The sequence below is a fragment of the Coregonus lavaretus genome (assembly GCF_964263955.1).
Source record: "Coregonus lavaretus genome assembly, chromosome: 15".
Lineage (NCBI taxonomy): Eukaryota > Metazoa > Chordata > Actinopteri > Salmoniformes > Salmonidae > Coregonus > Coregonus lavaretus.
Window position 1 is genome coordinate 20,896,929 of NC_140002.1, and position 16,715 is coordinate 20,913,643.

A 16,715-nucleotide genomic window follows, 5' to 3' on the forward strand; every position below is an offset into this window, starting at 1 on the left:
CACACAGCCAGGGCAACTAAGGAGTGGTTCCATAAGAAGCATCTCAAGGTCCTGGTGTGGCCTAGCCAGTCTCCAGACCTGAACCCAATAGAAAATCTTTGGAGGGAACTGAAAGTCCGTATTGCCCAGCGACAGCCCCGAAACCTGAAGGATCTGGAGAAGATCTGTATGGAGGAGTGGGCCAAAATCCCTGCTGCAGTGTGTGCAAACCTGGTCAAGACCTACAGGAAACGTATGATCTCTGTAATTGCAAACAAAGGTTTCTGTACCAAATATTAAGTTCTGCTTTTCTGATGTATCAAATACTTATATCATGCAATAAAATGCAAATTAATTACTTAAAAATCATACAATGTGATTTTCTGGATTTTTGTTTTAGATTCTGTCTCTCACAGTTGAAGTGTACCTATGATAAAAATGACAGACCTCTACATGCTTTGTAAGTAGGAAAACCTGCAAAATCAGCAGTGTATCAAATACTTGTTCTCCCCACTGTATGTAACTCTGTGTTGTTGTTTTTATCGCACTGCTTTGCTTTATCTTTGCCAGGTCGCAGTTGTAAATGAGAACTTGTTCTCAACTGGCTTACCTGGTTAAATAAAGGTGAAATAGAAAAATTTAAAACAAAAATGCTCTCGGGGTATGCGAGAACACATGGTCAGACGAGGAAAGAGCAGTAGGAGTAGCAGTGTTTTCTGTGGTAATCCATGTTTCCGTCAGCGCCAAGAAGTCGAGGGACTGGAGGGTAGCATAGGCTGAGATGAACTCTGCCTTGTTGGCCGCAGAACGGCAGTTCCAGAGGCTGCCGGAGACCTGGAACTCCACGTGGGTCGTGCGCGCAGGGACCACCAGATTAGAGTGGCAGCAGCCACGCGGTGTGAAGCGTTTGTATGGCCTGTGCAGAGAGGAGAGAACAGGGATAGACAGACACAAAGTTGACAGGCTACAGAAAAAGGCTACAATAATGCAAAGGAGATCGGAATGAAATTAACTAAACATCTGGGAAAGCGAGAGAGTGGGGCCTCCCTCACTTACGTTTCACTGAAATACTCAAATATAACTCTCTCAACTTCCACTTTAGAAATTATAATTGTTATAAACTACATCGGTTTAATGTTTTCTAGGAATAGACTCTAACTTAGTTTATTCAGCTAGCTAACTTGGTACAGTATTCTTCCGTGAAAACCGTCCAGGGCACCGAATCCTATGACGCAATAGGCAACTAGCATGCCAGCCTCCAATAACACGGTTTAGCACCAATACTCGGTTACAACAAACCACCAAACAGATCATTCGTGTCCGTGTGTGTGTGTGCGCGATGCTAATCCAAGCTGTTCTGTGCTGTATGTATATGTCTCTCCACAGGGACGTGGAGTATAAAGACATGCAGCTGTCTCAGGAGCAGAGTCGAGCGGCCAAACCCAGCTTAGCCTTTAAGAGTGGCCTGGCCTCCTCTCAGGACCCCCGCAAACAACTCAAAACCAAAGCAGTCAAGATCAAGAGCAAACTCAAAACAGCCCCCTACCCTCAGGTACTAAAGACTACTGTTCCTCACACTAGATTACTAATACAGTTCATATGCAGTGTAGTACACATACAGTAGCCTACATACTGTACCTGTACATTCACACGTACTAAGATATCAGGATGAATAGCTTTTGCCAGCTTGGAAAAAGAGGAGACACTGCAAACTCCCCAACGCAACGACTGTTTGCGTTGTATTTACAATCAGTAACTTTCCTTTTGAGAATTTATGAAATATCCCCTTCATTGTTATCCCAAAAATATAACAAGTAGGACTTGATTCTTCGTCAAAGCTCGACAAATGAGCTGTACACAACACTGTCTTCATTGCCTGTCTATGATATAAAAGTATAACACCACCATAACCTGTTGTCTATTGCCTCCACCTCCAGCCCAACAGCACCTACCACCCAGACAAGCTAGACTGCTCCCCCCAGGGAGGGAGCTGGAAGGAGAGCCCCCCCTACCCCCTGACTCCCTGCCAGGGGCAGATCTCAGGCCCCTCTGGAGGCCCAGAGGCTGGAGAGGTCCTGTGTAGTAGCAGCGCCCCCTATGGCCTCTCCTTCCCCTACCCCTATGGACACCTACCCCACATGGACTCCCAGAGGAGGTTGCGACACACCCAGGGTTCTTCCTCCGCCTCTCCCTCCCCATCTTCCCCTGGCCTGGCTGCCCGGCAGCTGCTCAGCTCCCTGCAGGGTCGAGGGGGAGAGGGGCGTTGGAGCTGTGCCAACGCCAAAACCCACCATGGTACTAGCCCCGGTCACACCCTGAGGCCGTTCGCTGCATCGTGTGCCATCACCACAGCCACCGCAGCTGCATATTCAGGTATGGCTCTGGCTCAAAAGCATGGGGCTTCCAAATCAGCGCTGAGGAACGCAGAGCTCTTTTTGCATGCTTTTGAATGCACTGCTAACTGATACAATCCATTTCCAGTAGCATTGCTACATTTTCAAAATAATGCTAGCCCAGACATTCTGGATGTTGCTAAATAACCATCTAACGAATTTAGAAACAGCTTGGAGGAAACAACAACACCCTAGGGAAGTTGAATATGAATTAAAACTTCAAAAAGGTGAACTGTCACTTTAAAGTGCTCTCTTTTAAGCCTTTTCACTCTTTGTTCTCAGGTCAGAAACGTTCATGAAAAAACATGAAAAATCATTGCTGACTGTAGCATTGGGCAAAGGCAGTGTCTGCTGCATCGCTTACTTCCCTGCTCCTCTGATGTCACTGCTAAACCCTAATCATTCTCAAGATAGCGTTTTAGCACAGTTTCACCGTAGCATTTTAGTCTGAATCTCACCGTAGCGTTTAATTTCTCCACAGCAGGCCCCACGACGAGCAGGAGGTACCCCCCCAGCGAGTCCCTCCATGACGGCTTCTCCAGCTGCTCAAACCCGCGCCCTAACAGCAGGTTTAAGGAAGAGCCCTATGAGCATCACACGCTTGGCCAGAACAAGACCACAGAGGATCGCCTGCATTCACTGTCACAGGCTACTAAAGAGGACAGCAAGCTGCCGTTCAGTCGAGACTACCTCCACAAGGCCTCTGAGGGTGGTGGTTGCGTAGGAGGGGAGAAGCCGTTGTCCTGTCCCCTGTTGAGTAGCTCTGTGCTGGGGAAGGTGAGCTGCGAGCAGTCCCGGTCCTTCCATGGCCTGGGCCAACCCTTCCCCATGCAGGTTGTCCTGGAGCAGCGCAGGAGGCTGTGTATGATGGAATCCCCCTACAGCCACAGTGCCACCGGCCCCCTGGAGAACACAGACAGCAATGGGGAGCAGGGGAGCCCCAAGCTGCTGGAGCCTGAGGCGGGGGAGGAGGAGAGGAGGATGTGGATGGGGATGGGGGTTGGAGTTGGGATGGGAGTCGGGGTAGGCCTGCCGGCCCAGGCGCCGTACGTGTCTTTGAACCTCCACCACGTCTTGGCCAAACACAGCTCCTTCCAGGCCCCGCCATATGCTGCCCTCGGCCACTTGACGGACAGCTACGGTTACCGCGGCGACGAAATTGGTTCTTACGACTACAAGAGCCAAAGCCCCGCCTCCAGCTCCTCCCCTGAGATCCACAGGGAGATCCCTCATTACATCGGCACGTCCGTCATCATCACCAACGAGAGGTGACACAGCCCGGGGGTCGAAGGACAAGGATGGACAGACACCCTGAGACTTCAGCCTTTTTGGTCAGAAACATAAACAATGACCAGAAGCTGTATCAGTGACTATGTAACTATGTCAGACATAAGTCGAGTCACTTTCTGGGGACCCTGTCTGGTTAAGACCGCCACATGGCTCTCCATTTCTGTTCTTCAGATGTTTTCTACGCAGACCAATGTCAGACTCCTCTAAGGAGCAGCCAGTAATTTCAGGTTTCTTGAATATATTATATTTTTGCATACTGTTTAGCCAATAGTATAAATGCATTGTCACATTCTAGTTCAAAGCCATTTATTTTGATAAAATGTCAAGGACCTTTGAGCCATGATACAATACATAATTGGAGGTACAAATTGCCTGTGAAGAATACACCCCTCTAATGTTGTAACTCAGAGGCACCAATCATAACTGACCAGAACAAGAAGATACTATAGAATGGTCAAAAAAAAAAGCTACATTTTGATTGAATGTAGCATGATTTCAACCTAATTTGTAAGCTAGTTTAAGTGCAAACGGTTTCCAATGCAGTTCTTTTTTTGTGACAGCGACATAAAAAGGACAAAATATGCCAACACAAAATAATAAATGCTGCCTCTCTACCTTGTATATTGAATGGAAAACTGACAGACGCAAAAGTATTTCAACGTGGACACTTCCTTGCAAACATGAATGAGGGTAAATATTGTTCACCCTCTTTTGAAGTTAACATGAATTAATTTGGTCAATTCTACCAATGGCAGAGATCGGAAACGCAATGTGTATATTTATTATTGTGCAACACATAGCAGCTTGCTTATTTATGAAGAAAACCAGGATCTAACATGTATAATGAGAAAAATGTCAACTGCATTGGGGAAAATGAAACGAAATAAAACACGGTAGTTTGCTTTCATTCTGAATAAACAATTCAAATGAAATGTCCTGCCAGACAGTCGTTGTCCGTTGCTATTTTCAGCTCTTCTTTATTTTTCAGAATGCATAGTGGATATCATCTGGTTATTGAAGAGGTCTGGACATTGCTGTGATATCAAGCACATGTAAAATGTCAGAATAACGAACACTTGTATATAATAGTTACAGATAACCTTACTTTCTTCTATGATGTCATCTTGAAATACACCTTTATGTTCTCCTGCCTGAATCCCATCAACCTGGTCACATGGGCCCTCCAAATGTCTGTGTATGTGGGAGTGTGTTCTCCCAGTGACTGCAAGGAACTGTCCATCCACCATGATCTTCTGTATCCATACACCCCTCCACATTTCCCTTAGGACCAATGTTCCCTCAAATGTTTTTCGGCACTGAGCAAATTTCAGGTCTGCTGAGCTCAAACTTTCTGAAAATTCTGTGCAACTTCCAGCGCGCGTTTACTGTGAACACTGAGGCTGTACCCGCTTAAAGTTACAGTTTGAAAAGTGGCCAACTAGGCTACTGTGGCTATTTGATCATAATGTAGGCCTACCAGAGTGGCCTACCATCAAAAACAACAGAGAAAATGCATCTCATAACATTTTAACATGGAAATAGCTGTTCTATCATTCAGCCTACAGTAGCAGCCAATGTGTGGTGTTCAATGTAGGCCTACATTCTAATATCGTGTTGATTCGATCAAAATTGCCACAGTAAAGGGAAACGTTGATAGTGTTAACAGGGAAAACTCTAGAACAGTGGTCACCAACCTTTTCTGAGTCAAGATCACTTTGAGTCAAACTGAAAGCCGAGATCTACCGCTCAGATTTTTTTTAAACATAACTTAAAAACCTTAAGCCTATGCAACATTAACTAATTAAAAACAGTACTGTAGCAGTAAGCTATAGGCCCAATACATTATCACCGGATATTGGCTTTGCTTGAATTGCCCTGCCAATGCATTGTTGTTTGCGCCATTTTAGAAAATTTGAGGTAGGCTATATGATCACACCGGTAATAGATCGGTTATTTGTATTACTTGTGAGGCACAGCTGAGTGAGCATACATTTACATTCTTTTATTTTATTTTTACTGGGATGATGTTACCTGCATCTGATGGTCAGTCTCAGCGGAGGGAGAGAGCAGCAGACTGAGGGTCCGCCTCTCAACATCCCTCCGCTCTCCCTTTCCTCCACTGACACTGACCAAAAAGGGACACAGTCTTCCAGATGATGGTGAAACTCGAGTCGCATTATTTCTGCCTCATGCACAAATTCATGTTGTTACTCCTTTGAACAGAGAAAGTGAAATATTCCTCGATATCATAAAAGAACCAAGCCACTAATAAAAACAACGCAAGCCTATAGATACACTTTCCTACTCATTCATTACTGCTGCAGTGCTCGTTGTAGCGCTGAGTTGAAATTGGAAGAATGCGCATTTTATATGGCTTATAAAAGTGTTAAATACAAAGTGTTGACAGTCCTGAGTAAGAATTTAAACATGAACTCACTCATAAAAACAGCAGCTCTTTGCTGTATTTGTTGACAGTCTCTCTAGTCATTTTAAACATTTTGAAATCTCACAGTATCCACTTTGCTGTAGCTTTCTTATGCCTGCTACTTTACTGCAGGCATGCTAAACTGAGCCACCCGATTGGCCAACAGTAGGCCTATAGTATACTTGATTTGCTCTCCGGGCCCGCCGGTAGGGCAGAGTTTGTACCTTCAGACACATGAAATGGTTCAAAATGGCAACAGTTCGCCAACCCGGCATGCAGGGCAGCTGAATCGGGTTCACCTACCGTCAACAGCCCAAGACGAATAAGAAAAGATTGTAACACAAGGCTTTAGCGTTGGGTTTTTTACAAAACAATTTGGCGATCAACTAGGAATGCCTTGGAGATCGACAAGTTGATCGTGATCAACCGGTTGGTGACCACTGCGCTAGAAAGTTGAGTGAAGTTCCATCTTGTGCTTCTCTGTGGGCTGATATTTCTTCTGCATGGCAGTCCTGGGGGAGCTGCGAGGCAGTCTCGGGCTACTGCGCACAGCTTAGAGGGAACATTACTTAGGACACATAGTCAGGGAGCTATTTGGACAAGCCCCAGTCACACAGCCAGAGGTCCACATCTACACTGTCACGATCGTCTAGGAGTGAAGGAGACCAAAGCGCAGCGCGTTGAACGAACATGACTTTAATTAGAGTAAAGCACGTAAAATACAAAACAAAAGACGACTCGTGAAGTCCACAGTACAACGACTGAAACACGGAACAATAACCCACAAACCCCACAGGAAAACATACAGAAATAAATATGGCTCCCAATCAGAGATAACGAGCCGACAGCTGACACTCGTTACCTCCGATTGGGAGTCATTGACCAAACCTAGAAATACAACACTTTGACACCCAACATAGAACAAAACCACATAGACTGCACACACCCTGGCTCAACATAATGAGTCCCAGAACCAGGGTGTGACAGTACCCCCCCCTAAAGGCGCGGACTGCGACCGCGCCTCAAAACCCCCAAACAGGGGAGGGCTGGGCGGGCATACCTCCTCGGTGGCGGTTCTGGCTCCGGCCTAGACCACCACCCCACCATCGTCACTACCCGCTTACGTAGGTTCCTCCAAATGACCCCCACCGGTTTAAGGGGCAGCACCGGACTAAGAGGCAGCACCAGACTAAGGGGCAGCACCGGACTAAGGGGCAGTACCGGACTAAGGGGCAGCACCAGGATAAGGGGCAGCACCTGACTCAATGGCGGATCCTGGCTGGCTGGCTCTGGCGGATCCTGGCTGGACGGCTCTGGCGGATCCTGGCTGAACGGCTCATGGCTGGCTGAAGGATCTGGCTGCTCATGGCTGGCCGACGGATCTGGCTGCTCATGGCTGGCCGACGGATCTGGCTGCTCATGGCTGGCCGACGGATCTGGCTGCTCATGGCTGGCTGACGAATCTGGCTGCTCATGGCAGGCTGACGGATCTGGCTGATCCTGTCTGGCCGAAGGCTCTGGCTGATCCTGTCTGGCGGAAGGCTCTGGCTGATCCGGTCTGGCGGAAGGCTCTGGCTGATCCGGTCTGACGGAAGGCTCTGGCTGATCCTGTCTGGCGGAAGGCTCTGGCTGATCCTGTCTGGCGGAAGGCTCTGGCTGATCCTGTCTGGCGGAAGGCTCTGGCTGATCCTGTCTGGCGGAGAGCTCTAGCGGCTCCGGTCTGGCGGACGGCTCTGAAGGCTCATGGCAGACGGGCGGCTTGGCAGGCTCAGTACAGACGGGCAGTTCAGACGGCGTTGGGCAGACGGACAGTTCAGACGGCGTTGGGCAGACGGGCAGTTCAGACGGCGTTGGGCAGACGGGCAGTTCAGGCGCCGTTGGGCAGACGGACAGTTCAGGCCCCGTTGGGCAGACGGCCGACTCTGGCCGTCTGAGGCGCATCGTAGGCCTGGTGCGTGGTGCCGGAACAGGAGGTACCGGGCTGAGGACACGCATCTCAGGGCTAGTGCGGGAAGCAACAACAGGACGCACAGGACTCTGGGGACACACAGGAGGCTTGGTGCGTGGTGTATGCACTGGTGGTAAAGGGCTGGAGACACGCACCATCGAGCCAGTGCGTGGAGGAGACACAGGGCTCTGAAGACGCACAGGAAACCTGGTGCGTGGTGTAGGTACTGGTGGTACTGGGCTGGAGCGAGGAGGTGGCGCCGGAAATACCGGCCCGTGCAGGCGTACTGGCTCCCTTGAGCACTGAGCCTGCCCAACCTTACCTGGGTTGATGCTCCCCGTCGCCCGACCAGTACGGGGAGGTGGAATAACCCGCACCGGCCTATGTGGGCGAACCGGGAACACCATGCGTAAGGCTGGTGCCATGTACGCCGGCCCGAGGAGACGCACTGGTGACCTGCTGCGTGGGACCGGCCTCATGACATCCGGCTCAACACTCAATCTGGCCCGGCCGATACGTGGAGCTGGACTGTACCGAACCGGGCTATGCCTGCGTACAGGAGACACCATGCGCTCAACTGCGTAACACGGTGTCTGCCCGTACTCTCGCTCTCCACGGTCAGTCCAGGGAGTAGGCGCAGGTCTCCTACCTGACTTCGCCACACTCCCTCTTAGCCCCCCCCCAAGAAATTCTTGGGTAGTACCCACAGGCTTCCAGTCTTGCCTCCGTGCTGCCTCCTCATATCGCCGCCTCTCGGCTTTAGCTGCCTCCAGCTCTTCCCGAGGACGGCGATATTCTCCCGGTTGTGCCCAAGGTCCCTTACCATCCAGAATCTCCTCCCATGTCCATGAATCCTTTATGGGTGGATATAAATCCTGTGTAGGTGGATCCTGTTGCTCCTGGACGCGCTGCTTGGTCTTTCTTTGGTGGGTTATTCTGTCGGATCGTCTAGGAGTGAAGGAGACCAAAGCGCAGCGCGTTGAACGAACATGACTTTAATTAGAGTAAAGCACGTAAAATACAAAACAAAAGACGACTCGTGAAGTCCACAGTACAACGACTGAAACACGGAACAATAACCCACAAACCCCACAGGAAAACATACAGAAATAAATATGGCTCCCAATCAGAGATAACGAGCCGACAGCTGACACTCGTTACCTCCGATTGGGAGTCATTGACCAAACCTAGAAATACAACACTTTGACACCCAACATAGAACAAAACCACATAGACTGCACACACCCTGGCTCAACATAATGAGTCCCAGAACCAGGGTGTGACATACACAGTCCGATGACAGCCAAACACACATCAGAGGAAGCTCTAAAAAACTGAAATAATATTAGGCACTTACATAAAAAAAAACGATATTTTTCTCATATTAGTGTTATGTACACTGAGTGTACAAAACATTAGGAACACCTTCCTAATATTGAGTTGCACCCCCCTTTGCCCTCAGAACAGCCTCAATTAATCGTGTTACATTCCCCAGCAAGAAAAAACCAAATAGAGTCGCTCAAACAGAAGGGGGAACTAACAAATAGTCACTGACCAACAACCAAAATGAAACAGGTGGGGTTTTAGGAGGGGTTCTGAAAGACACTCATGGAGGCGTCCCCTGAAAGTTGACATGCAACAACAACTGGAACCTAAAAAACACCCACCATGAGCGCCCACTAAGTTTGCCCAAGAAGAGGCAAACAAAAGAAAAACCCACACCAAACTTAAAGGCAGGAAGCAAACCAAAAACCTTCCCACTAACGAGATGGCAACCAGCACAAGTGTAATACAGTACATACTGACTAACGAGGTGACGCCAATCTGTGCGCCCTACGTGCTAGCGAGTTATATGTGCTAAAGTCCAACCTCAAAAGTTTGCTCACCACCAACAGAAAACAACTTCTATTGCACAACATAATCAACTTAAATGCGTCGCTACTTATGCGTCGCCTTCTCCAATATAAACATGGCGTCTACTGGTTGTCAGTAATTAAATATAAGACAAAACAGCCACCTCTTATTTATTTAAAAAAATATATATATATATATACTGCTCAAAAAAATAAAGGGAACACTTAAACAACACAATGTTACTCCAAGTCAATCACACTTCTGTGAAATCAAACTGTCCACTTAGGAAGCAACACTGATTGACAATAAATTTCACATGCTGTTGTGCAAATGGAATAGACAACAGGTGGAAATTATAGGCAATTAGCAAGACACCCCCAATAAAGAAGTGGTTCTGCAGGTGGTGACCACAGACCACTTCTCAGTTCCTATGCTTCCTGGCTGATGTTTTGGTCATTTTTGAATGCTGGCGGTGCTTTCACTCTAGTGGTAGCATGAGACGGAGTCTACAACCCACACAAGTGGCTCAGGTAGTGCAGCTCATCCAGGATGGCACATCAATGCGAGCTGTGGCAAGAAGGTTTGCTGTGTCTGTCAGCGTAGTGTCCAGAGCATGGAGGCGCTACCAGGAGACAGGCCAGTACATCAGGAGACGTGGAGGAGGCCGTAGGAGGGCAACAACCCAGCAGCAGAACTGCTACCTCCGCCTTTGTGCAAGGAGGAGCAGGAGGAGCACTGCCAGAGCCCTGCAAAATGACCTCCAGCAGGCCACAAATGTGCATGTGTCTGCTCAAACGGTCAGAAACAGACTCCATGAGGGTGGTATGAGGGCCCGACGTCCACAGGTGGGGGTTGTGCTTACAGCCCAACACCGTGCAGGACGTTTGGCATTTGCCAGAGAACACCAAGATTGGCAAATTCGCCACTGGCGCCCTGTGCTCTTCACAGATGAAAGCAGGTTCACACTGAGCACATGTGACAGACGTGACAGAGTCTGGAGACGCCGTGGAGAACGTTCTGCTGCCTGCAACATCCTCCAGCATGACCGGTTTGGCGGTGGGTCAGTCATGGTGTGGGGTGGCATTTCTTTGGGGGGCCGCACAGCCCTCCATGTGCTCGCCAGAGGTAGCCTGACTGCCATTAGGTACCGAGATGAGATCCTCAGACCCCTTGTGAGACCATATGCTGGTGCGGTTGGCCCTGGGTTCCTCCTAATGCAAGACAATGCTAGACCTCGTGGCTGGAGTGTGTCAGCAGTTCCTGCAAGAGGAAGGCATTGATGCTATGGACTGGCCCGCCCGTTCCCCAGACCTGAATCCAATTGAGCACATCTGGGACATCATGTCTCGCTCCATCCACCAACGCCACGTTGCACCACAGACTGTCCAGGAGTTTAGTCCAGGTCTGGGAGGAGATCCCTCAGGAGACCATCCGCCACCTCATCAGGAGCATGCCCAGGCGTTGTAGGGAGGTCATACAGGCACGTGGAGGCCACACACACTACTGAGCCTCATTTTGACTTGTTTTAAGGACATTACATCAAAGTTGGATCAGCCTGTAGTGTGGTTTTCCACTTTAATTTTGAGGGTGACTCCAAATCCAGACCTCCATGGGTTGATACATTTGATTTCCATTGATCATTTTTGTATGATTTTGTTGTCAGCACATTCAACTATGTAAAGAAAAAAGTATTTAATAAGATTATTTCATTCATTCAGATCTAGGATGTGTTGTTTAAGTGTTCCCTTTATTTTTTTGAGCAGTGTATATATACATACAGTGGGGGAAAAAAGTATTTAGTCAGCCACCAATTGTGCAAGTTCTCCCACTTAAAAAGATGAGAGAGGCCTGTAATTGTCATCATAGGTACACGTCAACTATGACAGACAAAATGAGAAAAAGAAATCCAGAAAATCACATTGTAGGATTTTTAATGAATTTATTTGCAAATTATGGTGGAAAATAAGTATTTGGTCAATAACTAAAGATTCTCAATACTTTGTTATATACCCTTTGTTGGCAATGACACAGGTCAAACGTTTTCTGTAAGTCTTCACAAGGTTTTCACACTGTTGCTGGTATTTTGGCCCATTCCTCCATGCAGATCTCCTCTAGAGCAGTGATGTTTTGGGGCTGTCGCTGGGCAACACGGACTTTCAACTCCCTCCAAAGATTTTCTATGGGGTTGAGATCTGGAGACTGGCTAGGCCACTCCAGGACCTTGAAATGCTTCTTACGAAGCCACTCCTTCGTTGCCCGGGCGGTGTGTTTGGGATCATTGTCATGCTGAAAGACCCAGCCACGTTTCATCTTCAATGCCCTTGCTGATGGAAGGAGGTTTTCACTCAAAATCTCATGATACATGGCCCCATTCATTCTTTCCTTTCAACGGATCAGTCGTCCTGGTCCCTTTGCAGAAAAACAGCCCCAAAGCATGATGTTTCCACCCCCATGCTTCACAGTAGGTATGGTGTTCTTTGGATGCAACTCAGCATTCTTTGTCCTCCAAACACGACGAGTTGAGTTTGTACCAAAAAGTTCTATTTTGGTTTCATCTGACCATATGACATTCTCCCAATCATCTTCTGGATCATCCAAATGCACTCTAGCAAACTTCAGACGGGCCTGGACATGTACTGGCTTAAGCAGGGGGACACGCCTGGCACTGCAGGATTTGAGTCCCTGGCGGCGTAGTGTGTTACTGATGGTAGGCTTTGTTACTTTGGTCCCAGCTCTCTGCAGGTCATTCACTAGGTCCCCCAGTGTGGTTCTGGGATTTTTGCTCACCATCATTTTGACCCCACGGGGTGAGATCTTGCGTGGAGCCCCAGATCGAGGGAGATTATCAGTGGTCTTGTATGTCTTCCATTTCCTAATAATTGCTCCCACAGTTGATTTCTTCAAACCAAGCTGCTTACCTATTGCAGATTCAGTCTTCCCAGCCTGGTGCAGGTCTACAATTTTGTTTCTGGTGTCCTTTGACAGCTCTTTGGTCTTGGCCATAGTGGAGTTTGGAGTGTGACTGTTTGAGGTTGTGGACAGGTGTCTTTTATACTGATAACAAGTTCAAACAGGTGCCATTAATACAGGTAACGAGTGGAGGACAGAGGAGCCTCTTAAAGAAGAAGTTACAGGTCTGTGAGAGCCAGATATCTTGCTTGTTTGTAGGTGACCAAATACTTATTTTCCACCATAATTTGCAAATAAATTCATAAAAAATCCTACAATGTGATTTTCTGGAAAAAAAAATCTCAATTTGTCTGTCATAGTTGACGTGTACCTATGATGAAAATTACAGGCCTCTCTCATCTTTTTAAGTGGGAGAACTTGCACAAATGGTCGGTGACTAAATACTTTTTCCCCCCACTGTATATATATACAGTGGGGAGAACAAGTATTTGATACACTGCCGATTTTGCAGGTTTTCCTACTTACAAAGCATGTAGAGGTCTGTAATTTTTATCATAGGTACACTTCAACTATGAGAGACGGAATCTAAAACAAAAATCCAGAAAATCACATTGTATGATTTTTAAGTAATTAATTTGCATTTTATTGCATGACATAAGTATTTGATACATCAGAAAAGCAGAACTTAATATTTGGTACAGAAACCTTTGTTTGCAATTACAGAGATCATACGTTTCCTGTAGGTCTTGACCAGGTTTGCACACACTGCAGCAGGGATTTTGGCCCACTCCTCCATACAGACCTTCTCCAGATCCTTCAGGTTTCGGGGCTGTCGCTGGGCAATACAGACTTTCAGCTCCCTCCAAAGATGTTCTATTGGGTTCAGGTCTGGAGACTGGCTAGGCCCCTCCAGGACCTTGTGATGCTTCTTACGGAGCCACTCCTTAGTTGCCCTGGCTGTGTGTTTCGGGTCGTTGTCATGCTGGAAGACCCAGCCACGACCCATCTTCAATGCTCTTACTGAGGGAAGGAGGTTGTTGGCCAAGATCTCGCGATACATGGCCCCATCCATCCTCCCCTCAATACGGTGCAGTCGTCCTGTCCCCTTTGCAGAAAAGCATCCCCAAAGAATAATGTTTCCACCTCCATGCTTCACGGTTGGGATGGTGTTCTTGGGGTTGTACTCATCCTTCTTCTTCCTCCAAACACAGCGAGTGAAGTTTAGACCAAAAAGCTCTATTTTTGTCTCATCAGACCACATGACCTTCTCCCATTCCTCCTCTGGATCATCCAGATGGTCAATGGCAAACTTCAGACAGGCCTGGACATGCGCTGGCTTGAACAGGGGGACCTTGTGTGCGCTGCAGGATTTTAATCCATGACGGCGTAGTGTGTTACTAATGGTTTTCTTTGAGACTGTGGTCCCAGCTCTCTTCAGGTCATTGACCAGGTCCTGCTGTGTAGTTCTGGGCTGATCCCTCACCTTCCTCATGATCATTGATGCCCCACGAGGTGAGATCTTGCATGGAGCCCCAGACCGAGGGTGATTGACCGTCATCTTGAACTTCTTCCATTTTCTAATAATTGCGACAACAGTTGTTGCCTTCTCACCAAGCTGCTTGCCTAGTGTCCTTTAGCCCATCCCAGCCTTGTGCAGGTCTACAATTTTATCCCTGATGTCCTTACACAGCTCTCTGGTCTTGGCCATTGTGGAGAGGTTGGAGTCTGTTTGATTGAGTGTGTGGACAGGTGTCTGTTATACAGGTAACGAGTTCAAACAGGTGCAGTTAATACAGGTAATGAGTGGAGAATAGGAGGGCTTCTTAAAGAAAAACTAACAGGTCTGTGAGAGCCGGATTTCTTAATGGTTGGTAGGTGATCAAATACTTATATCTTGCAATAAAATGCAAATTAATTACTAAAAAATCATACAATGTGATTTTCTGGATTATTGTTTTAGATTCCGTCTCTCACAGTTGAAGTGTACCTATGATAAAAAATTACAGACATCTACATGCTTTGTAAGTACGAAAACCTGTAAAATCGGCAGTGTATCAAATACTTGTTCTCCCCACTGTATATATATATATATATATATATACAGTGCTATGAAAAAGTATTTGCCCCCTTTCTAATTTTCTCTACTTTTGCATATTTGTGATACTGAATGTTATCAGATCTTCAACCAAAACCTAATATTAGATAACGGGAACATAAGTGGACAAAGAACACAACAATTACATATTTATTTCATTTATTTCATAAACAAAGTTATGCAACACCCAATTCCCCTGTGTGAAAAAGTAATTGCCCCCTTACACTCAATAACTGGTTGTGCCACCTTTAGCTGCAATGACTCCAACCAAATGCTTCCTGTAGTTGTTGATCAGTCTCTCACGTCGCTGTAGAGGAATTTTGGCCCACTCTTCCATGCAGAACTGCTTTAACTCAGTGACGTGTGGGTTTTCAAGCATGAACTGCTCGTTTCAAGTCCTGCCACGACATCTCAATTGGGATAAGGTCTGGACTTTGACTAGGCCATTCCAAAACTTCCAATTTGTTGCTTTTTAGCAATTTTCATGTAGACTTGATTGTGTGTTTTGGATCATTGTCTTGCTGCATGACCCAGCTGCGCTTCAGCTTCAGCTCACAGACGGATGGTCTGACATTCTCCTATAGAATTCTCTGATACAGAGCAGAATTCATGGTTCCTTCTATTAAAGCAAGTCGTCCAGGTCCTGAGGCAGCAAAGCATCCCCAAACCATCACACCACCACCACCATGCTTGACCTTTGGTATGATGTTCTTACTGTGGAATGCAGTGTTTGGTTTTCGCCAGGCATAATGGGACCCATCTCGTCCAAAAAGTTGACTCAAGTTTGCCAAAAAGCACCTGGATGATCATCAAGACTCTTAGAAGAACGTTCTATGGACAGATGATTCAAAAGTATAACTTTTTGGACGACATGGTTCCAGTAATGCCTGGCGAAAACCAAACAAATTGGAAGTTTTGGAATGGCTTAGTCAAAGTCCAGACCTAATCCCAATTGAGATGTTGTGGCAGGACTTGAAACGAGCAGTTCATGCTTGAAAACCCACACGTTACTGAGTTAAAGCAGTTCTGCATGGAAGAGTGGGCCAAAATTCCTCCACAGCGACGTGAGAGACTGATCAACAACTACAGGAAGCATTTGGTTGGAGTCATTGCAGCTAAAGGTGGCACAACCAGTTATTGAGTGTAAGGGGGCAATTACTTATTCACACAGGGGAATTGGGTGTTGCATAACTTTGTTTATGAAATAAATGAAATAAATATGTAATTGTTGTGTTATTTGTTCACTTATGTTCCCTTTATCTAATATTAGGTTTTGGTTGAAGATTGGATGACATTCAGTATCACAAATATGCAAAAGTAGAGAAAATTAGAAAGGGGGCAAATACTTTTTCATAGCACTGTATAAATATATATATAATATATATATTTGGACACAACTTCTCATTCCAGGGTTTTTCTTTATTTTTACTATTTTCTACATTGTAGAATAATAGTGAAGACATCAAAACTATGAAATAACACATATGGAATCATGTAGTAACCAAACAAGTGTTAAACAAATCAAAATATATTTTATATTTGAGATTCTTCAAATAGCCACCCTTTGCCTTGATGACAGCTTTGCACACTCTTGGCATTCTCTCAACCAGCTTCACCTGGAATGCTTTTCCAACAGTCTTGAAGGAGTCCCCAAATATGCTGAGCACTTGTTGGCTGCTTTTCCTTCACTCTGCGGTCCGACTCATCCCAAACCATCTCAATTGGGTTGAGGTCGGGGGATTGTGGAGACCAGGTCATCTGATGCAGCACTCCATCACTCTCCTTCTTGGTCAAATAGCCCTTACACAGCCTGGAGGTGTG

General features: G+C 46.7%; 1 protein-coding gene across 1 annotated transcript in view; it reads left to right on the forward strand.

Moving 5' to 3' along the window:
* LOC311142323 (single-minded homolog 2-like) overlaps window positions 1–3,644 on the forward strand; it is a gene marked incomplete at its 3' end in the record, with an annotated part of 33,943 nt that extends 30,299 nt beyond the window's left edge. Inside the window, exons 9-11 of the mRNA XM_084177950.1 lie at window positions 1,366–1,531; window positions 1,917–2,352; window positions 2,857–3,644. Coding sequence (XP_084034076.1) covers window positions 1,366–1,531; window positions 1,917–2,352; window positions 2,857–3,644 — 1,390 coding nt within the window. The remainder of the gene's footprint in view (window positions 1–1,365; window positions 1,532–1,916; window positions 2,353–2,856) is intronic.
* Between the last annotated feature and the right edge of the window lie 13,071 nt (window positions 3,645–16,715).